Consider the following 22,524-nt stretch of genomic DNA (forward strand, 5'->3'; position numbering starts at 1 on the left):
ACCAAACAGATAGTACAGTGGCACTCCTTGAGGTTTTATACCAAACAAATAGTACATGTCAAGGGACACATGTCTACCAAGGTTTGGTGGTTTAGAACAAAATATCCTATGATACGTGTCGCTATACTGTTTGGTCATTTGATATATTCTGGTATTAAGGAAAAACCTATAAATAGGGCTCAATTTCCAAGGTTCAAGAGATAATGTTTTGGGAATTAGAGGGATACACTGCCCATTTGATTACACTACCATTTTCTTTTTCTGGACCACTTGCTATCCACTCTTTGCTCAGCCAAAATTATTGACTCATTGACACAGTTTTGCCTCTCTAAATTATATTATTACGATTTATTTTAGACTCGCTACACGCATATTCACCCTCACCCTTCCTCCATTTCCATTGCCATTTCGAGCACTTTTGTCAATCAAAGTTTTAATTTGGCAATGCCAGCAAGACTATGTAATAGCAACATTATACAACAAACCACATGACTCAATTATTTAGAACATCAAAGATTCAAATGTACTTATTCAAAACTTGAGGGAGTTGAATTGTAATTTCCATTTCTATTTTCTCTCCAATTTTATAAATAAATAAAGTTACACGTATAATTAATATATTAATAAATGAAATGATATAATATAATTTTAAATCTTTGTATAATGAATGAATGAACAATGTAATTTTAAAATAGTTCTCTTCGAAGATGTCGTGTCGTACTCCAATCGAACTTTGGCCATGGTTGGGGCAGGTGATGCACTCTGGTGCCTCAGTGGCGAGTTCCTTCTTATAGATTAGGTTAAATTAGGCAGATCTGGACCACCGGGCTGGGTCTCTGGAGTGGCGAGTCCCTTCCTATAGATTAAGTTAAATCAGGCAGATCCGGACCACTGGGCTGGGTCTCTGGAGTGGCGAGTCCCTTCCTATAGATTAAGTTAAATCAGGCAGATCCGAACCACTGGGCTGGGTCTTTGGAGGTCGTGATAACAGCTCAGAACCTCTTAATTTTTTTTTTTTAATTTGTTTTTCGAGATGAAAAAAAAAAAAAATACTCATGTAGCAGCATAAATTGAGTTTGTTTGGAACCAATACCTACCAACATTTTCTTCTCCACTTCCTCCGCCAAACATCAACTACCAATCTTCAGTCTCCGGAGGACTTTTCATCATATTCCTTCACCCTCCGATCCTCCTCCTTTCACATCGACCTCCAAAAGGTTCGTCCGATCAATTACTCACCGATTTTTCATGATCTCTTGTTTTGTAACTCTCAAATTTTGCTCAATTGCGGTTATTTCTAAGTAATTTTTTTTAATTGTTGTTGATTATTATTATTATTGTTGGTGGTGTTGGTGGATTGATTTTGTGTATCGTATACATACATGCTTTAATTTAGGTTTTTATTGTGTTTTAGAGCAGTGATCAGAAATATGCCCTTGCTCAAATGTAAATACCCTGGAAAAAGCTATTCCCATTGCCAAACGGTGTCTTATTCGTGGTGGAATTGACTTTCTTGGCTCGATCAATTTGTTGTTTATTTTTCTGTGTGTTCTTGCGTTGTGATATATAGATGCTTGATCGTGGAATGATTTACTCTTTGATGCTCGTATATGGTACTTGATCACGAAATTATTTACCTATTTGGCGTAGAAAAGCAAATCTTCTTTCTCTATTGGTTTTAGTTTTTATCTAGATTGTATATGCTGCATAGAGAAATTTTTTAGTGATTGGGATTAAGGTATTGGAGTTTTAGTGGCCTGATTTTCAAGGCATGATGCTTGTGTTTGTTTAAGCTTATTTATTTATTCTTTAATGGTCATGTTTGAATTTATATTTTGGCCGGTCTTCCTCTGTGACCCCATAAGAGTGTGACGTCCTCGTGAATGTGTTGCGTATATCAGGTATGTGATTTCAAACATAGGACTTGCCTGCTCGGGTAACCATGTTAGTGGTGGTTTTAAACATAGGACTTGCCTGCTCCGATACCATGTTAATAACTAACTTTGTAGAAGCTTTAGCAAATAGAGAGAAGTGTAACTTATTTATTTATCTGATTACTTTGGTGTAGTAGAAATCAATTTCTTATTCTTTTATCATTCCCTCCCTCCCTTTCCCAAAAGGGGGAACAAAAAATTCTGTCTTTGTTTATGAATGTAAGTACATAGTAACATAGTTATGTGAGAATCCTTGGTGTTTAGATTTTCATGAAAATTGGATGGTTTTGTTGCCTATTCATGGTGCATTCAATGGTTGGATCCATAACAAAAACTTAGGTAGTGCATCAGCATAGAGATGAATTTTAATATCGTGAAATGACATCAAGTTGTCCAGACTCATGAATTGACATCAGTTTTTCTTACCACCAGTAATGATAATGATTGGCTTGTTGCTTGCAATTGCCACGTGCACACTGATGGACTCATAGAAACTTCTATCTGATACAAAAATACAGCAATTCAATTTTAAGGTTCATCTGGTTGTTGCTAACTGATATTGTTGTATAGCTGAAGTAAACTTTTATGTGCCAACTTCCTAACCGTTCCCCTTCCAGACCACATCCTTCATATGGTGTCTAACTAACAGCTTTGAAAATACAATTTGAACAGAAATGATTACCGATCAAGAAAAAGATTGCATGCTTCCTTTGTTAAGGTTTAATAGATAACTATCTTATGATTGTTTTCAATTTTCTGTATTTCTCCCTCACCTTGTTCTATTATCATTCCACAGCCTTCGCTTTTTTGCTTCTTTTTATATATTATTTTTTTATACATGCAAATTATGAAATTATGTTTTCTTTGCTAATGTCATTTTCTTTAACCTATTTGGCATGTTGTTACCCATTAACATTTTTTGCAGTTAAAGTGGACATTTTATTTTAGATTACCATTATTGTTGCTGCATTATAATATTTGGAGAGGAAAGAAATAAATTGACTGGCATCACAAAATGCGGATTGGAATGGAGCTTCAGGAACTAAATCAGAAGTCAGGATGAAAGATATACTCGAGTGCTTGAATTCTTTCACAAGATACATTGTTGCTCATACTTGGAACTTGTACCATAATCAAATAATTGAAAAATCTGTTGACACACCTATTTTAATATTAAGTAATGTTGAGTGCTAATAAGCATGGATGTGACATGACGCGGACACTTAGACATGTAAATCTTTAAAAACTGTAGGATGCGACACATGGGAGACATGTGCAAAATATATAATTTTATATACGTATTATATGTCATATATTACGATAAGTAATTATTATATGTCATATATATGAATATTTAGGTTAAATATAATAATTTTTAAAGTTTAAAAGAGGAAAATAGGTATAGATTTACATTGTTTTTGTTTTGTTATTGCATTTTAAGTTGATTATTCAAACTTGTAATGTATTTCATGTGTGTCTAAGTATTGGGAAGTGTTCGAAGAGTGTCGTGTCTTGTCGGTGACTCCGACATGTTACTTCTTAAAGTGTCTATGCTTCTTAGGTTGAGTGTCTCTAAGAGTCATCTCAAGTAACTTCTAAGTTGAATTAATGTCTAAGTTGTTGAATTGAGCCACACAAGATATTTAATAGAGGTGGCAAACAAGCAGTTCGGGTGGGTTTGGGCAGGTTAAAATGGGTTGTGTGATAAAGCAATCCAACCCAAGCCTAGCCATTTAATAAATGGATTTAAGCGGTTGGGTTGAATTGGGTACGGGTTGGACATAGCAACCTGACAAACCCATTTAATTTATAGAACTCTTTTTCCAATGGTGGTGGGGGTGAGTGATGGTGATGGTAGTGGGATTGGCCGCCATGGTGGTGGTAAATTGTTTTAGGTCATAGAAATTTGTTCAGAACTCTTTGATTTCTCTACGGTCATTTTCAAAATCAACTGAACTGCTGGTATTTTTCTTTTGAATCAAATGCATAAAAAAGGAAAGCAGCTAAAAAATGTATAATTTTGTTTTTCAGTAACTTTTAAGGACTAAATGATTTTTATTTATCAAAAAAAAAAAAGAAAAAAAAAAAAACTAAAAGATTTTAAAATTATTATTATGAATTTATCAACTCATATAGCATCTCATAGAAATCCTGCCCTGGATAAGTTCTGTACTATCTCATAACTCAAATGTCTTTTCCCACTTATTTATTTTATTTTATAATCAGTGACCTATTTTTTTGGTTTCCTCAGTGCTGTGAATGAAAAATTTAGCGAGCTATTTATGATAATCATGGAAGCATCCGAAACAACTTTGCAATAATTGGTGTTGGTGGAGGTAGAGTAGCAACAGCAGTGGTGGTAAAGCGTGGAGTGGAGGTGGCTGTGGTGGTGGTGGAGGAAGTAATACCCATTTAAATGGGTACCCATGTCCAACCCATTTAAACCCAATTAATTGGGTTCACTAGGAACAGCCCAATTAAACCCATTATGAATTTGGATGGGCTTATACAGGTTTTAAATGGGTGTAATTGGGCGGATTGATTTGTTTGGGTTGAGTTTGCCGCCTCCTAGTATTTAAGAAAGAAAGCTAAAGGAGAAACCTTTTACATTTTCTGCATCAAAACTCATCTCAAATGCATTAAATGCATCTGCAAAATCATGGAGGCCATTTATATAACTGGTTTCTCAGGTTATCTAGGTGAAGTGAACCCATGCAGCTTCCATATTAATGTACTGGCTACAGAGATTTTTTTTGTGGATATAAACCTATGTTTTATTTACAAAAGAACAAATTCTGGTTCAAGACAGGTACTATTGCATAAATGTGGTCACCCATTATCTTGTACAGCAATGTGGACATAATTGGAAAAGCATATTGTGTTTGATGAGACGCATATAAAATATGTTTTTGAAAAATAAGTACCCCACAATCTGCACAAGTCTCACTTTAGCACCCGCTGCTTAACTGTAGCAGTTACATTTACTCCTCATAGAAATGCTCTTGTTCATGTGACAATTAATACCATTAGTTTTTTCCCCTTTTTCTATTTTAATTAAGAACACTCAAAAGCTTTAGATAGTGTAAAGTGATTTTGGTTTGCAACCTTGCTAGAGTATCTTTAGCTGCATAGCTTAAGGTACAGGGGATTTTGATACTAGAAAATTGAAGAATCATTCACATCAAAGTCTGCCTTGGTTGTGTGGGTTTATTGAGAAATGGTACTGGGACACATTTGTAGCTGTACTAGTCGACATTAATTCACATCGTGCTTGCTTTGTGTCATCATTGCATCTTATGAAGGGTCCCAGGAGAAAACATTTGGAGGTAGCAATATGCTTATGCTGTCATCAATTTCCTTGTACTTCTATGTTTAGTTGGTTTCTGTTATGCAGGTGCAGGTATATTGATGGTATATCTTTCTTCTTTCTGCATGTCACTTGTTTGAGACATGTTCAAACAACCGTTGCCTTGAACTTACTAGACTGTGGGTTGTCAGCATGAACAGGTAGGTGAGAGACTTCAGGTGAGTTAGATGTTGTCATTAGATGAGCTCTCTCCCCTCTCTCTCTCTCTCTATATATATATATATGGAGTACTTATATTCCTCTGAACAGGTTTCATTCATTCACCTTTTCCAAGTTTTAACTGCTTCTGTGTAGCATCTGTTGCTCTTCTTTAGCATTGAATTTCTCATTTACCATCAAGGATCTAAGTCTCTTCTTACAGGTCTTTTAAAACAATCTAAATCTCTTCACTCCGTAGCATTCAGTTTTTTAGTTCTATTAAAACTGTTGTTACCCAACAGACTAAAATTATCATAGAAGACATTAATGGAAGGTCAGGTAACGGGAGAATATCATCTCACTTCAGGGCGTTTGTTTATATTCATTTAATAATATTCTGGTGAGAAATTGTCACTAGCAATTTTTAGGAGCCACATTTGGTAGATAGCTAGTCAGCCTTTCATTTTTCGCAGTTCATCTGAATTCGTAAATGATATTGCATTGCAGGCACTTTTGATTTCTCTGACCACCAGAAGAAGGATTCTTATTTTTGAATCTTATGTTCAAGATTCATAATATATGAACAGGTGCAATTGTGTGCTAGTAATCGACTTTTGAACTGGGAGAGCAAACTATAGTTCATTTCTAGAGATTTCATTTTCCAATTTGCCGAAGTATCATATAGATCTGTGTTCACATTGAACATCGCAATGACATATGACCATGTTACTCCAGGGGTGGTTCTTGATATTGCACTCCTATGACGTGCCGTTCGTTCTCAGGATCCTTTGGCCTTAGAAGTAGTCTATGCAGGAAGGTGCCTATCACTGGGTAGTATGAGCATTCTAGTGTGCAGTACTGAGATGATATGGGTTATGGATTGTTACTGTATTTCATTTTATTGCAAAAATGCCATTGCTGAAATGGTGATTTTTCCCATTATGTAATGATTCATTAGGACCTTGACCTTTGATATCTGGTTGGGGGGGGGGGGGGGGGGGGGGGGTGGGGTTCAGCTTCTTTTATATAAAGCATATTGACGGCCTTTACAAATTAACTTCTCGAATATTTTGGTAGCGGAGGTGCCTTGGAAATCTTGATGCCATTAGTGCCAATTTTGAAGTTGGGTTCAGCCAAGGATTTTCTGATTAAATCTCTTCAAAGAGATTATAGTATATTATATTCTGCTAGTTTTATGAATCTTATTGCACAACATTGGAGTAACCAATGCTCTGAAAATCGAAGTCATTTACAATGATGATAAAGTCCTTTTTGGTGTTTCATCATAAGTTGGTATACTTCTGGAGTAAGCATTCACCATAAATCAGTGAATGGTGGAAATTTAATAATTGCGTTGAGCTTTCAACAAGAGAGATAGTTTTAACTTACTGATGGGGAGAAGGGGGTTAGTATGTAAGCCAAAATTGCAATATGTAATATCATGCAAGAAGATAATAAGTTAGTCAGTGTGGAGAAGAGAGATTTGATTTTTATTTGTTCTTAAAAAATTTCCACTGAAATGCTGGAGTAAGGAAATTGAGCAAGATAGAATGTCTGTTTTCTTCAAGTCTGGTGAAAATGAATAGAACTTACCCATTTAATGCTGCTGAGTGAAAGTTTGTCTTTGGTTTATGCCATGAGTAAAGACATAAGAAATTATCAAGTGGATGAACTAGATTCCTTCATGGATTAGTTCATCTAGCTCTTTGTTTTGCTAGTTCTGCAAACTCAATTGGCTGTTGCCCTTCCTGTTTATTGGTCATCTACCACTTGCCTTTGAAGCTTCAGTTAGCCAGTTGACGTTTCCACTTTGCGTACTTCATAAAGTTGTTTCAGCATCTGGATTTGTTTCATCAAGCACTCCAATCTCAAACTGTCTGGTAATAATGCTTCTGACAAGGAACAAACTTCATAGTATCCATGTTATCAAATTGGGATATCCTGGAGGAGTGGATGTTCGCTGTAATCCTGAGAGGCAGGCTATTTCAAGTGTTGTAGATGATTTTGTAGCTTTTAATATGTACATTTCACTAAGAAACCTTGAATGTAAAGCAACAGCATATCTGAATTGACAATTTTAGTTAATATTGATATCAGTTTTATATTGACAAGTTTTTGAGTTTGGTTAGTTACAATCTTATGTTGAAACCAGGTTACTAATGACTGGATTTAGGCCATTGATTTTAATGCCAAGTTGCAGAATGATGGAGATTAAAGTAATTGATGTTATCGTTTGGGTTTATTTCAATTTTCGCGTGTCCTAGCGATGTAGATATGTTAGATCACAGAAAGTAACCATGTATCAACTCCTCTCAATTCTTTTGCAACTTTGGTTTTAGAAGTACAACCTTCTTATAAGGTCCTCATCCCTTTATGTTTCCTTTAACTAGTGTCACAAAATATTGCATCCCCCTTCTATGAACTTTGTTTCAATAGATGATTCTTTGGTTGAGGTCTTCAGCATTTTGCTTCATTCTTTCTTGTTCTTTCTTTATTTTCAACTATTCATCTGACTTTCCATCCCTGAAAAAAAAAAAGAAAAAAAAAACATCTCGCAATGATGGCGAAAAGGCTCTCAATGCCAGCCACCTATTCCTTCTTCTTAATTTGGACCTATGATGGGAACCTCTCTCTCATGCAAGGTACAACAATCCTCGATCTGGAGTCGCACTAGGCCCCCCCCAGCCCTAGGCAATGCACTTGACTGAAATACATTCTTGCGAGGAAAGAAGTTGGTGTTAATCATGCAGTAGCTGGATTAAATTTATATGAAGTTGCTGTAATAGAAAAACATCTTGGTGCTATAACTTTCATATAAGGTCCTCAGTCATCAGTCCTCGCCAAGGTTCTGAAAAGCGGTTGCGGTCGCCGTAACGGTGGCGGTGACGCGGTTGCGGTTGCGGGGTATAAAGGCCGTAGTGTAACGGTTGCGGTAACCGGAACCGTGAATTTTTTTATTTTTCGCACAATTTGAAAAAAACTTACCGATACGCATATTTTTTTTCCATGATTATATTTATTGGGTTAACAATAAATATTGATCAATTTTTATAAATTTTTAAGTGTTAAAATTCATCTACTCTCCACCTACTTCACCCACTTAAACCTACTCCACTAAACCTAACCCACTACACCACTACCACCTCACCTACTCCACTAACCACTACCACCTCACCTACTCCACTAAACCTAACCCACTACACACCTCCACTTCACCTACTCCTTACCTACTACACACTCACCCTCTTCTATATATAGGAATCATGAATCATTGTAATAGATATCAAAATACAATCAATCAATAATACATACAATTTATCTCTATCAATATATTTTACATGGTATCAGAGCTCTAAGATTTAGGCCTATACTCCTTTCTTTCCGGCGGGCAGCCGGCCGGCAACCTTGCCTTCGCTGCCCGCGGGAGTTTTTTCAACACATATCACAAACACATACCAGAAACTCTTCTTTCTTTGTTTTCTCATCTTCCTCGTCACTAATTTCTTTCTCTGTGGTGACTCCACCCAAGACATCCCTTCTCTCTCTCATTGCAAGGTTTCCCAAAAGGAGGTAGTATAGGATGGCAGACAGCGAGGATATTCAGCCCCTCGTATGTGATAATGGAACTGGAATGGTTAAGGCTGGATTTGCTGGAGATGATGCTCCAAGGGCTGTATTCCCTAGTATTGTCGGTCGCCCACGTCACACTGGTGTGATGGTTGGCATGGGCCACAAAGATGCATATGTTGGAGACGAGGCTCAATCCAAGCGTGGTATCTTAACTTTGAAATACCCAATTGAGCACGATATTGTGAGCAACTGGGATGACATGGAGAAGCTCTGGCATCCCACCTTCTACAATGAGCTCCGTGTTGCTCCAGAAGAGCACCCTGTTCTCCTGACTGAAGCACCTCTCAACCCCAAGGCTAACCGGGAGAAGATGACCCAAATCATGTTTGAGACCTTCAACACTCCTGCTATGTATGTTGCTATTCAGGCTGTTCTTTCCCTGTATGCTAGTGGTCGTACAACTGGTATTGTGCTGGACTCTGGTGATGGACTCTGGTGATGGTGTCAGCCAGCAGATTCATACACACACACCCACGGGTAGGACCTTTACACCCAGCAGATTCATACACACACACCCATTGGAGGAGGGGGGAGACACGGTTTCTCTCTCTAAAGACCCACACCACTCACATTTTTCGAATCTCTCTCCATTCCATGGACCCAACATCATCATGTTGTACCCCACTCTGTCTCTCTCAATTTTTCACTTTCCAACCCACCACCAGCGCACCTTCTTTTCCCTTTAATATATTATTATTATTATTCTTATTACTAAAAAAAAAAAAAAAAAAATACAAAAAAAAAAAAAAAAAAAATCCCCCAAAAAAAAAAATATATATATATATTATTCTTATTATTTTTATTTATTTTTCTTTTTAATTTTAATCTTTTTTCTATTATTATTTATGCTCCCTATTGTGTCATTCTTGCCATCCGATTTGCACCAAAAAAAAAAAAAAAGAAGCCGACGACGACTTGCACACCAAACTCCTTTTATTCATGTCGGGGCTCACCCCGTTCACCATTTTACAAAAAAAAAAAAAAAAAAAAAAAAAAAAAAAAAACACAACCACACCGTGGGATTTTTCTTCTCTACTCTGCTGCGGGTCGCTTCTTCTTGCCTCCATCCTGGGCGGCCCTTGACGGTGTTGCCTCCGTGTTTCCCACTCCACTGGGCACGATCACTATTCCCTGCTCCTCCACTGCAGCATATGGCGGACCTCCGAATCGGAACATCACGGTGGCCTTCCGCTTCAGCTCCTTATTTTCTGTCTTTAGCACACTTATCTCTGCTCGCGCATCCTTATACATGCGTTGGAGCAGAGCCAGCTAGGAGTTTAACTGTTGCACCTCATTTGTCCTGCTCTGCAGCCGGTGCGACAAGTTTGTGACCGCAGTCATGGTTTCCACACATGACTTCAGAGTATACTAATTGGCCTCAATATCAGTTTGCACCGCCATTTTTTGCTCCACCGACCGCATCGGAAAGTTCAACGGAGCAAAACCAGAGGTGTTTGGTTGAGGTTCACTGGCCACCGCACCAGTTCTCTCTCTTGTTGACTCATTGAGGTCAGGAAAGAGAGTGAGTAGACCACGGGATGAAGAGGCCATATTCTGGGTAGCTGAACGGGAAGAAGAGGCCATGTTTTTTGGGTTGCTGAGTGTTTCCGAGAAGGGTTGGATACAGAGTATTACAGAGTTTCTCTCTCAGCCAAGGAAGAGTTTTTTCAGAGGATTTTCAGAAGTTTTTTGTCTGCCTCAGCCTCAGCATCAACCTTGGTTAAATAGCGAGGCAGCCACGCGTATCGCGCGCCACTTGACGCCAGACGACAAACGGGCGCGCCAGCCAAGGCACTCACGTGCCTCGCCATCATGTCCGGCACATCTTTTTATGACTTGGGCTCGCCTTTTGATGGCACGCCTTTTTATGGATTGGGCACGCCTTTTGATGGCACGCCTTTTGAAAGATTGGGCACACCTTTTGAGGGTGCGACTTTTTAGGGGTCCGACAAGACTCTGTAAACTGTCCCGACATTGATTCCGGTTAGCTCCTTCAAGGGTCCGACAAGACTCTGTAAACTGTCCCGACATTGATTCCGGTTAGCTCCTTCAAGGGTCCGACAAGACTCTGTAAACTGTCCCGACATTGATTCCGGTTAGTTTCTACAAGGGTCCAGCAAGACTCCGTAAACTGTCACAACAACTGTCACAACAGTGTCTGTTACAACGGTCCGACATGACCCTGTAAACTATCTTCTACAACGGTCCGACATGACCCCATAAACTGTCTTCTACATCGGTCTGACACCGCCATCCAGTGTCCTCTACACCGTTATGACACCACCATACAATGTCCTCTACATGGTTATGACACCCCCATACAGTGACCTCTACAACGTTATGACACCACCATCCAGTGTCTTCACCAATGGTCTGACACGACCATACAGTGTCTCTTATCCTCTTTTATTTTTATGTATTTTCTTGTTTTGTTACTCTCTCCAAACTCAAGTTGGTTAGTTCCTATCCCCGTTGAGTTTGCGGGGGGCTGTTAAAATTCATCTACTCTCCACCTACTTCACCCACTTAAACCTACTCCACTAAACCTAACCCACTACACCACTACCACCTCACCTACTCCACTAAACCTAACCCACTACACACCTCCACTTCACCTACTCCTTACCTACTACACACTCACCCTCTTCTATATATAGGAATCATGAATCATTGTAATAGATATCAAAATACAATCAATCAATAATACATACAATTTATCTCTATCAATATATTTTACATTAAGTATGATGCAATATATTTCATATTTTTAAATCACTATAAACTGAGTTTTTTACATTTTATTTTAATAATTAATGACTTTATATTATACAAAAAATCAATCACTAACTATTATACATAAGATAAACAATGACAAAAGTAAGAGAATAAATAAGAGGCTAAATATATATATATATACATATTTTAACCAAGCCAAATAGATAATGACCACACTTATTATTATTATTATTATTATTATTATTATTATTATTATTATTTTCAAACAATATATAGATAGACACACACAAACAAAATGGTTTAGTGATAGCAGCTGAATAGAATAGCATAGGTCTTACAGTTTCAACAAATTAATAACATGTTCTTCATCTTCCCTCTTCTCTCTCTCTATCTCTTCCTCCTCCATTTTCTCTCTTTATCTTCTCTCTTCTCTCTATCCCTCTTCCTCCATTTTTAGCTTTTTTTTTTGTGTGTTTTTTCGGAAGAAACAGTTTGGAACCGTTACGTAACGGTGCGTAACAGGCCGTTACGGCTGTTACAGCACCGTTACGACCGCTACGGCCGACACACCTGTGAATCTCAATCACACTGCAAAAGCGGCCGTAACGGGTGGTGGCAACCGCCAAAACTGTTATGTAACGGCCGCTTTTTAAAACCTTGGTCCTCGCCTCTTTATGCCTCAATAGTGGATTCTTCTGTTGTGGTCTTCATCCTTTTTCCTTCCTTTTTTTCTTGTCCCCCCACCCTATTTTTTTGTTAAATATTTTCATTGAGACAACTGCTGGGGACAGATACTTATCCTTTTTGTTTTTTTTTTTTTTGTTAGGGATAGTACTTCATATGCAGTGCAGGCCAAGTTAACATTTTGGTTCAATCTATATATGGGTATTTCAATTTTCGGGTTTCCTGGTGATGTAGATATATTAGAAATAGCAGAAAGTTGCCATGAGTCATCTTCTCAATTCTTTTCAGTTTTGGTTTTAGTAGCACAACGTTTGAATTGTGGTCCTCACCCCTCTATGTTTTTCTTTTTGACTAGTGTCACGAAGTATCGGCTCCCCCTTTAAGGTCTTCGTCCTTTTATATTTTCTTTCTTTTTTTCCTTTATTTTCAGTGGGACAACTGTTGGGGTCATATACTTAACCTTTTTCTTTCCTTTCCTTTTCTTTTCTTTTCTTTTCTCAGGGATAGTATTTTTCATGCAGTGCAGGCTTAGTTAAGATCTTGGTTCAATTTCCAGTGAGAAATATTGTAATATTTTTTCAAAAAAAAAGGTGTTGATGTGTTTTATTGTTGTGACTTGCTTCTCGAGGACGATATTTCTCATGCACTGGGGGGCACATCAGTGCCTTGGTTCATTTTTACCAGGGATAAAAGTTGGAGTCCTAGTTTGAAGATATTTTTTTTGGAAAAGAGTTTGAACGGGTTCTTTAGGATTAATGACATAGATAAATTTGAAGGATTAAATGTTACGTTCACTGTCATCTGTTGTTGTTTACATTCCCCTGGTTCATATCTAGTTTCATTCTATCTTTATTCATTTTGAAATTTAGTTTATGTAGTGGGTGGAGGTTTAAGAAGCTTTGATAACCAAACAAAATTTCTTTGATGCTAGCTCAAAATTTTGTTTTTACATTGATAAACCCATACCATTAACAGAAGGACTATTTGTTCCTCTAGTTTATTTTCTTGCAAATCTTTTTTCAATGTGTTAATTGATGATCTAAGTACTCTGTTTTTTTGCTCCTCATGAGATGATTTGGGATGCTATTGTGTCTCTTGAATTTAATTTTTTTTGCATGGTCTTTGGCTTATAAAAAACTCAACACTAGTGATATGATTCAGAAAAGGAGGCTTAATTGCTTTTTTCTTCCACAATGGTGTGTTATGTGTACTGCGGGAAGAGGAAATTGTTGATCACTTATTTTTGCGTTTCCCTATAGCTATGGCTTCATGCCAATTTTTTTTTTTTTTTTTTGAGTTGGTAGATATGAATTAGGCGTCTTCGGCTTCTTGTGTTTAGATGTTTATGCTTGACTATAGGGGTTCTGGATCCAAAAGGAAGGCTCGAGTGCTTTGCACATGTGTATTTTGTGCTTTGTTTTGGGTTTTTTTATTAGAAATGAATGCAGGGAATTTTTAGGAAAAGTGTGAAGATCTTAGTGGATTATGGGATAAGTCTGTATTTGTCTTCCTTGTGGGCTTTGGTTTGTCATCCATCCAAAGGGTTTCCTTAATCCTTATGTACGTCTTTAATTGGTGTGCTGCTTGTGATTTGTAATCTTTTTGGATATGTCCTTAATCCTTATTTATCTCTTTCTTTATTTAATAAAATGGCTTGTTGCTCTTCGGAAAAAAAAAAAAAAAAAAATTAATCCTTTAGGTTAGTTTTGAATTTTAATTTCTAAACAAGAAAAACCTCTTACCAACTTGTTCATGTAATCACATTAATAATCAGGCTCCATTAACACATAATTTATCATCCAAAAGACATGCATAAGTATGGACAATAAGGAAACATAGCAAATAATGAGAATGGTAATACCTAGGGTATTACATTTTGGACCACAAAGGCAAGACTTGTTGCAACATCATCATCTCTTTTCCTTTGTTCGGGGGATATTCAATTGGAGAAATATGGTATTGAAGGAGGTTTTTTTAGTCCTTTACCTTGTGGAGAAAAAGGCAAAGTTTCATTTTCCAAGTGGTCTTTTATTTCATTTTCTGGGGAGTTGACAGAAGGATGTATTGTCATTAATGGGATGGGGGTCTTCTATGATTTACTAGATTGTCAAGGTTTCGCTCTTTCTTTTTTTTCCTTTTTTTTTTTTTTTGTTTGTTCTCTCTTGAGGGTAGGGGTGGGGGGAGGGGAGGGGAGGGGAGGGGTTCTTACTTTCTTTCTGGCTCTTCTCCACAAGATCATGGGATGCCTACAATTGTTCTTCATTTTCAAGTGTATCTAGGTTATCAAATTAAAATCTACTGGTTTGTCACTCATACTTTGTGGGGGCAGTGTGCTTGTCTTCTTCACTCATCCTTTTCTTCTTATCATTGTTGCAATAATCTCCATGCTTCTACTTACTGGTGTTCCTACATTTAAGCATAGTTAAAATCTACTTAATTTGTCTTGACCTATGTAGCTAGTGATGTCGGATCCTTCCTGCCTCTATGATAATAGTGTCAATGCAGTGTGTTTCTTTTAGATCATGCTTTAACCAGACTTTGCCAGTGTTTCATGCTATTTGAGCAATATCATAAATTGTCTCATCCTGTGGAAGCCCTAGCATTTGGTAAAGATCTCAATCTTCATGTTTACAAAGGTTTGGCTGAGATACTTACACTCGTTGTGAATATTGTAATCCTCCTATATATACTTAATTAATTTATTTGTGATAAATAATGCTCAACTCGTTGAGTTTCTGCACTAGAAGAAGGTTTTATTGTCAGGTGAAGCAGTAATTCCACATTTTCCCTTGTTCGTTTGTGTGTGTGTGTGTCTTTTTTCCCTCCCCTTTGATGTAAGGAAGCCCTTCTTCTCATGTGTCTTAAGAGTTGAATGCCTGGATCTGAAAAAAAAAAAGAATGAGAAGAAATTTGGTATGCATGTGTTATGTATATATACATAAGCAATTGAAAGATTATTTCTATGTTTCATTTGTTTTAGATTTCATGCTTCTTATCATATTGGTTTGGAACTATCTCCCGGGTCAGTTCTTGTTGGTCCTTCTCTGACTTCTATTCCTTCCTGTTCTGTGGTTTTGTAGGAGAGAGGATGATGGTACAGGCAATTGCGGTGACCCAATAATATCAGTAGAGGAGGGGAGGGTAGCTATAATAAGGTCAAGAGAATTCAAGCCAGGACTTATCATTGGAGGCAGGGGTAATGGAGCATGGAGGCTTGCAGGAATCAGTAATTGGTGATGGATTAGTTGTAGGCAAGGTCAAGGAATTGTTCTGGGCGAACAATTTATTGAAGGTCTTAGGTGAGAATGATATTGATTATTTTTAATTTAAGGATGGGAGAGCGGCAGTCTTATTTCAAGGTGTGGTCATTGATGCTGAGATGGATTTGGAAGTTTTATGAAGTTCTAAGCTAAGAGTGGATAGGATGGAGGGGGTTAGGTTCAGAATCTATTAGGCAGAGATGGTAAGACAATAACAGGAAAAGGTGATGGGTTTATGAAGCCAGATGACAGGTTCAGTTCAGTTGAGGTGGATAATGTGGTGAAAAGGATTTATGTGGCGAAGGTGTGGTAGTAGTGGAGGGGGAGCAGAGGTTTGGGAAAAATGGGCAGGTTTTGTGTCAAGGGAGATGTTGGAGATAGGAGAAGTAATTAGGCGGTTGGGAGGCTCAGGTTGTTTGTCTTTGGGAACATATGGGCAATGAATTTGGGGAGATGGTGTTCAATTTGAAAGTGGATCATGAAGGAGAAGTTATTTATTCACAGAAGGTGGAGGGAATTAGGGGATTGTTATAGGGTGTGGTATTGGGAAGGATCGTGATTCAAGGGGCTCATGTCATTATATTTACTCAATATTGATGCCAAAGGTCTTTTATTTCTCACAAATGTAGATAGGTGCATTGGTAAGGGCAAGAAGGTGAAGGGAAGGAGGGAAAGGTCTTCTAGGAAGGAGAAGGAACTTAATAGACCTCAATGTTTATTTATTTACAATAAAAAAAAAAGGGTGTGTGAAGCTTTAAAGGAGCAATGTGAGAAGAAAAAAATTGTTAACCTTTTTTATTTCCACCGAAGAGTTCATTAGGCTGTTTAAGGGGAAGTATGTTGATATCAAATCTGTTGTTATTATTGGAAAGGCGGGAGGAGATAAACGGAAATCAATGATAGAAGAAGACATCATATTTTTTTTCGAATTTGGCACTAGTTTGAAATTCATTTGTTGGTCATAGATATCTTTGGGATTGGATTTGAGATTTGGGTTTTTTTCTTGTACTCTTTCCTTGTTCCTTTTTCTTTTTCTTTCCTTTTTGGGCTGTGTAAGGGTTCCCCCTCGGCACATTCTCTAATACAATATCCTTTTTGTTGTTGATTGAAAAAAAATAAAAAAAAAAAATAAAAAATTCATGCATTCCATAGACTTACTGCAAAATTTTCTGATTATTTGGAATATATGTTGTGGAATTCAGTATTCTTTGTGGGAAATTCTTCATTTCGTTGAAGTATTGCATCTGCAGTTAACATCCCTTCTCGGGACCAATTAGTGGAAATGTTCCAATCTCATCTTTTGATTGAACATTTGACACATTTATGCTACTGAACTTCCAGAAGTCTTTTCCCATACATGCAGGTGGTTCCTATCCTGATTCCAGAGCTTGTTTAGCATCCTACATCGAGGGAGCCATGGAGCATAGACACTTTCCCAACTCATTCAGAACAGAGATGGAACAAGGTCATGACAGGAATCATTTAACTTCAGAACAGCCTTACATTCATATGGGTACTGGATCTTCACACCTTGTTTATATTTTCATTAAAAGCTTCTACTACCAGACACCAACAGGCAAGGTAATGCTGCCAACATGCATGCTACTGGAGTCAAAATTTTTGGGTATTATATGAAAAAGATAATAAAAAAGGACTGCCCTCTTATTGATGTTCGGCCATGTTTATAATACAGAATTTTAGATAATCAATTATACCAAGGTCTGAATTTGCTAAGATGCCATTTAAACTGCATTGGACCTCCATTTGGCCTCTTTTTAAATTGATCCGTTTGCCACAAAACTTGTTGCTCATGAAATTTCTATTTCAGGAAGGGCTGTTGCTCCAGAAAATGGTTCTTTGGTTTATCCAATGGACAATATGTTAAGGGGAGGAGTGCACTGTGCTTCTCCATGGAATTCAGAAAGCAGAGCAAATGAGTATCCTTCTTCAAGTTTCAGCATGGAAGTATCACATTTCCAACCAGCTTTTTCAGGCCCGTCTTATGTTCCCTTCCCTCAGCCATCAGCTGCTGGAAACTTGTATCTGACCCCAGAGAATAATTCTGGCCAGGCACATTCTAATTACAACGACAGATGCAATATTCATGAAAATGAGCATGGTCTACTAGATTCTGTAACAGGCAGTGTAAGGGTTCCATTTAAAAGAAAAAGTCCAGGCATTTCTGTAGCCTGTGAAAGAGGTAGCACAAGCAGATTCTATGGTGCAGGAAGTTCCTCTAGTTCTTCTGAGTTGCCACAGGAAAAACCAACCTCTAATCATCAAAACATCCCTTTTGGTCAGATTGGCTTACCTCATTACGGTGGTGGTAGCCTCTCAATTTCCGGTGAAGATTCATTAAGGAATGTGAGAAGCCGATCTAGACTTGATTTGGAAGCTAACCCAATGCAAACTCATTTACCCAGCTATTCTTCTCATCATTACAATTCAACAACTCATCCATCAAATTACCATGGAGCAACAGACCTTACAAATATGAATTCTGATGGAACCACTCAACAGTGGAACTTCAATACTCTGTCTCATCCTGCTCATGGAATGATTCAAACGTCAGGTATGAGCTACAGTTGGCCATCTAGTAACTAATGTTTTGTAAGTTAATAATCTCTATTAATTAAAATTTTGTGTAGTAACAAATTTAGCTGCATGGTAGATAACTAATATTCTATTACTCAAATTTTTTGAAAAAATAAAAAATCCTTTCATAATATTAATTGCTGGAGTTGAAAAATACAATTGTGCATGCATGTGCATTATATAAGAATTATTAGTAACATATATACATATCCTATATTGAGGGGAAAAAAGACATGAACTTTAAAACTATACTTTCATGTCCTATTATTAGGCTGAAAATTTTATAATCATTAACTAGTTTTTCCTGTTCATAAATTTCAAAGAAAAGGTTAAGATTTTATAGTCCTATAAATTAATTAGTATCAGATAATCTCACAATATTATTAATTATTAAAGGGTCGATTTTATATTGTTTTTGCTCTTGATTTGTAAATTATTTCTAAGTGAGATGTTTGGCAAAGCTGAAGGTACCAATGGCTTGAGCAATGAGAGCAACCAGCTTCTTGTGACAGGAAGTGGGACGCAGATTGGTGGCTGCCACTCTGATACTGTTTCAAGCAGAAATCTTGTTTCGTCTTCGCACTATCTTCATGCTCCCCCCATTCAGGGTGCAAGGGAAGGCCGTGCTAGTCATTCACAGAGATCAATACCTTCATATAGGGCTGGTCCAAGCTATGCTCGGTTGGGACATGAAGCAGCTCCTACAGAAAATAGTCTGCGGTCATTCTCAGAAACTTACTCTTCTGGGTATTCGAGACCATTTTCTGGAGGATGGCGCAACAGCCACAGGAATGGAAGACCGAGGATAGCTATTGAGAGATTCCAATCAATTTCTAGTATTGTGGATTCCCATGACAGAATTGGATCTGAGGTGTGTAATTTTCTCTCTCTTGTAATTCTTGTGCTAAACTTGAGTGATCATGATCTAGTTAACTCAATGGATATGTCGTGTGGTAGGAGGCTGAGAAGATCCTGAGTTGTAGGGTCCCAATTCAGAGATTTTCCAGTCTTGATCTGATGATGTGATTACTAGTACTTCAAACTTTGCCATCTTATTATTGGATTGCTCCCCATGAGCTGACTAGATGGTTGATTCAATAGCTAATAGCTATGTTACGAGGACATTCTCATTGACTTCTGGGTTCGATTCCAGTTCAAAGGGCATCATATAGTGAGCTTGGTTGTGCAATCACGGCCTTGCCTGTGTTAGGTAGGGCAAAGGTTGTAATGAAGATATTCTTTTTATGGAACTGCATATGAAGCCTAGAAATAAATGATCATCGATCTCAATCTATTATGGCCAATCGTAATTATTTTTATTTTTTGAGATCTTAGATCAGTACTGAGACATGTACAGGGATGAATTCTTGGATTGTCCTTGATCTTGCCAACAGTTATCATGTAATTACTTCTTTTCATTTGATTAAATGTGTGCTTTGTTGAGCATGACTATTTTTAATTAAATGAGGCTGAGGAATTGTAACTAAGTTAAAAACTTTAGAATTTCTTCTGATCTTGTCTTTTACAGTTTGTTATAAACCAATCAAATTATTGTCAAATTTGGTTTTTTAACACATTGTTTCCGAAATAAACTGTCAGGGCCCTTGAGTTTGTAAGCGCCCCTTTCGCTAGCTGCAGTTCTGGATTTTTGACATTACTAGTTGACAGGAGCTAGTCCTTATAGGGTGCTCTCACGCTGAGATAGCCAAATCTGATGTTTTTTTTACTGGAGATATCCAAACAAAAACTTCGTCATGCACCAAGATTTGCATGTGCTTAGCTGGAGCTTATTGGAATCTGGATCTGTACAGTGTCATTTTAATGGAGGATTCTCCGCAATGGTTTTGTGCAATGATCTTGCTGTGCTTTTTACCACATGAAGCCATGTCAGCAAAGTACATAATCCAACAGTTCGAGTTTAAAATTGAAGTAAAATAACAATAAAATACTACGTATTTTTTAAACCACACCCCCTAAAATGATGTTTTGTTTTAACTTGAAATATAGACCACTGTTGTACCACTGTAAACCCGTTGCAATGACATCTCTGGCAGAGGATCCTGATACCATTTAAATTCTCAAAGTTGTGATCAGTTAATTACGCGAATCCTTTTTCCCTTGCAGGATCTCATGATGATGGATCACTCATCCTTTTATGCCAGTTCCCGGAATTTGCTTGATCAATATAGAGACATGAGGCTAGATATTGACAACATGAGTTATGAGGTTGTTAATTTTAACACTGATCTCTTTTAGTGAAAGTATCCCAGCTCACTGTTTTTTTTTTACCCTCTTTTTGTAAGTTTATAGTCTTCTCCAGCTCTTACAAATGTTAAATTGGCTTTGGATAGGAACTTCTTGCTCTAGGGGAAAGGATGGGGAATGTTAGTACTGGCTTGTCTGAAGATATGATTTCAAGGTGTTTAACTGAAACAGTGTATTCTTCAGATCAAGATCGTGGAGAAGGAAGCTGTGCCATCTGTATTGTAAGTAGATTGTTTTGTCTTGCCGCTTTAGACCCTCAAGGGAATAGATTTCAACTGTGGTTCAGATCCAACATTCAAAGAACAGGTTTATGATTATTATAATATGCCAAATGGTGCATGCATGGAAACTTACATTTTAGTCACCCTCTTTAGATTGTTAGATATGTTGAGATTTCTGAACCTTACCATATCTACTGTAGAGAGAAGTGAATGTATACATAATATATGCTGATCAGATGAATATAGGATCTGGAATTGCATTGGAATTACTGAATTAAGTAATTTCTTGGATATTTTTAGATAAAAAATTCCATATATTTCTTAGCTGTCTTCCATATATTGTCAGGTTCTGATATTTTCATGTAATGTAGGAGGTGTATATATTGGCCTGATTATATATACCCAAAAGCTTTTTTAAATAGAAACTCAGTTGTACAAAGCCCCAAGTCACAACTAAGGTACCACTCAAATCATTTGTGAGGGACAATATATAAATTGAACCTGGGGAGAATTTATAAATCGTTAATAGATAAATTGGACCGGAGGAAACTGAAATGTCTTCATTATAAAAACACATTTATGTTTGGATCTTGAATTTGTGGAGGGAAAAGAAATGCAATGGAAAAAGTAAAAAGAGTTCAGCTTATATTTTTTTCATGTTTCCCTTTTCATTTCTTTTCCCTCCACAAATCCAAACACAGTGCTAATGGTAAACATTTGAATTTTGTGGAATTTGGGAATTCAATGGTAGGTCATCATTGGCATCATAAGATGGCCTATTTGAACCTGGCAGTTTAATACCTGAATAAATACTACAATATAATCCATTTTGGAGAACCCTTTCATGAGAGATGGCTCAAAAAAAAAAAATAGTTGTGCACAGGCGCCCAGATTTATCATCAACCACATAATTTTCCCAACAGAGAGGTTGATCTCCGTCTGCCATCTGTTTCTTTTTTTTTTCTTTTTTTTTTCTTTCGAGTTCTCAGAATGTCTCTCCATAGGATACTTTTCAAATATATATATATAATAATAATAATAATAATAATAATAATATCTCTCCATAGGAGAGAAGCAACTAACTCAGCTTCTTTTTTCTTTCTTTTCGTGTGTGCGCTCGCGTGTTTGGTATTGTATTTGGCAGGAAGAGTATGCTAATGAGGAGGAAATTGGAACTATGAAGAACTGTGGACACGAATACCATGTGAGATGCATTAGGGAGTGGTTGCTGGTGAAGAAAGTCTGCCCTATCTGCAAGGCTCCTGCTCTTACAGATTCTTTAAAGGAGGAATAAATCCACATAGACTGACTTTTGATTGAAGTCTTTTCTCTTTATATTCTTGTATATATATATATGGAAGCATTTTCTCTAAATAGGAATTGTGCAAATTATATATATATTAATGAACTCTGTTAATATCATTGCATTGCTTTCTTATAGCATTCAAATTGAATAGTTTGGCAACTTCAATTCCGAAGAAGACTGCCTCCTGCTTCGGCAAGGGTCCAAGACTGGCTTTTTGAATGGCCAAATTTGAAGAAGGTAATATAGATCAAATTACTTGTCTTAAATTTTATTATTATCATTGTTGCTTACTATATGTATACAAACCTTAAAAGTGTAATTCACAAAAACACTGGTTGTCCTATTCATGAAGTTCTGCAAAAGTTCCAAGCTCGTGCAGCGATAGAAT

At 37.2% G+C, this 22,524-nt stretch overlaps 1 protein-coding gene and 1 pseudogene across 36 annotated transcripts; both read left to right on the forward strand.

Moving 5' to 3' along the window:
• Window positions 1–966: 966 nt before the first annotated feature.
• On the forward strand, window positions 967–22,252 carry LOC114290063 (uncharacterized). Of its 35 annotated transcripts, XM_082882909.1 has the most exons (10): window positions 1,096–1,217; window positions 2,607–2,652; window positions 5,329–5,441; window positions 5,947–6,026; window positions 17,113–17,262; window positions 17,578–18,321; window positions 18,812–19,215; window positions 20,469–20,570; window positions 20,696–20,830; window positions 21,975–22,252. In XM_082882909.1, exons 5-10 carry the CDS (start codon window positions 17,166–17,168, stop codon window positions 22,122–22,124), a joined length of 1,632 nt encoding a protein of 543 aa, XP_082739035.1. In that variant the 5' UTR covers window positions 1,096–1,217; window positions 2,607–2,652; window positions 5,329–5,441; window positions 5,947–6,026; window positions 17,113–17,165; the 3' UTR covers window positions 22,125–22,252. The 35 variants fall into 35 exon arrangements, with proteins under 35 accessions (XP_082739036.1, XP_028089753.2, XP_028089757.2 ...); XM_082882896.1 differs by lacking the exon at window positions 2,607–2,652 and having other exon boundaries at window positions 1,080–1,217; window positions 5,329–5,459; window positions 18,806–19,215; XM_082882900.1 differs by lacking the exon at window positions 2,607–2,652 and having other exon boundaries at window positions 1,080–1,217; window positions 5,329–5,459.
• Window positions 8,878–10,078, forward strand: LOC145797007 (actin-1 pseudogene; annotated as a pseudogene). The gene has a single exon (XR_014337891.1). The product of XR_014337891.1 is annotated as an actin-1 pseudogene (transcript).
• Window positions 22,253–22,524: the final 272 nt, after the last annotated feature.

Source organism: Camellia sinensis, chromosome 8 (assembly GCF_055761805.1).
Source record: "Camellia sinensis isolate YWXY chromosome 8, ASM5576180v1, whole genome shotgun sequence".
NCBI classification, from domain to species: domain Eukaryota; kingdom Viridiplantae; phylum Streptophyta; class Magnoliopsida; order Ericales; family Theaceae; genus Camellia; species Camellia sinensis.

Coding starts and splice junctions, on each gene's coding strand:
- LOC114290063 (XM_028233950.2), top strand. CDS start 15,689: ATGGAGCATGGAGGCTTGCAGGAATCAGTAATTGGTGATGGATTAGTT. Junction 15,789..17,112: donor CAATTTATTGAAGGTCTTAG/GTGAGAATGATA, acceptor CCATACATGCAG/GTGGTTCCTATCCTGATTCC. Junction 17,263..17,577: donor ACAGCCTTACATTCATATGG/GTACTGGATCTT, acceptor TTTCTATTTCAG/GAAGGGCTGTTGCTCCAGAA.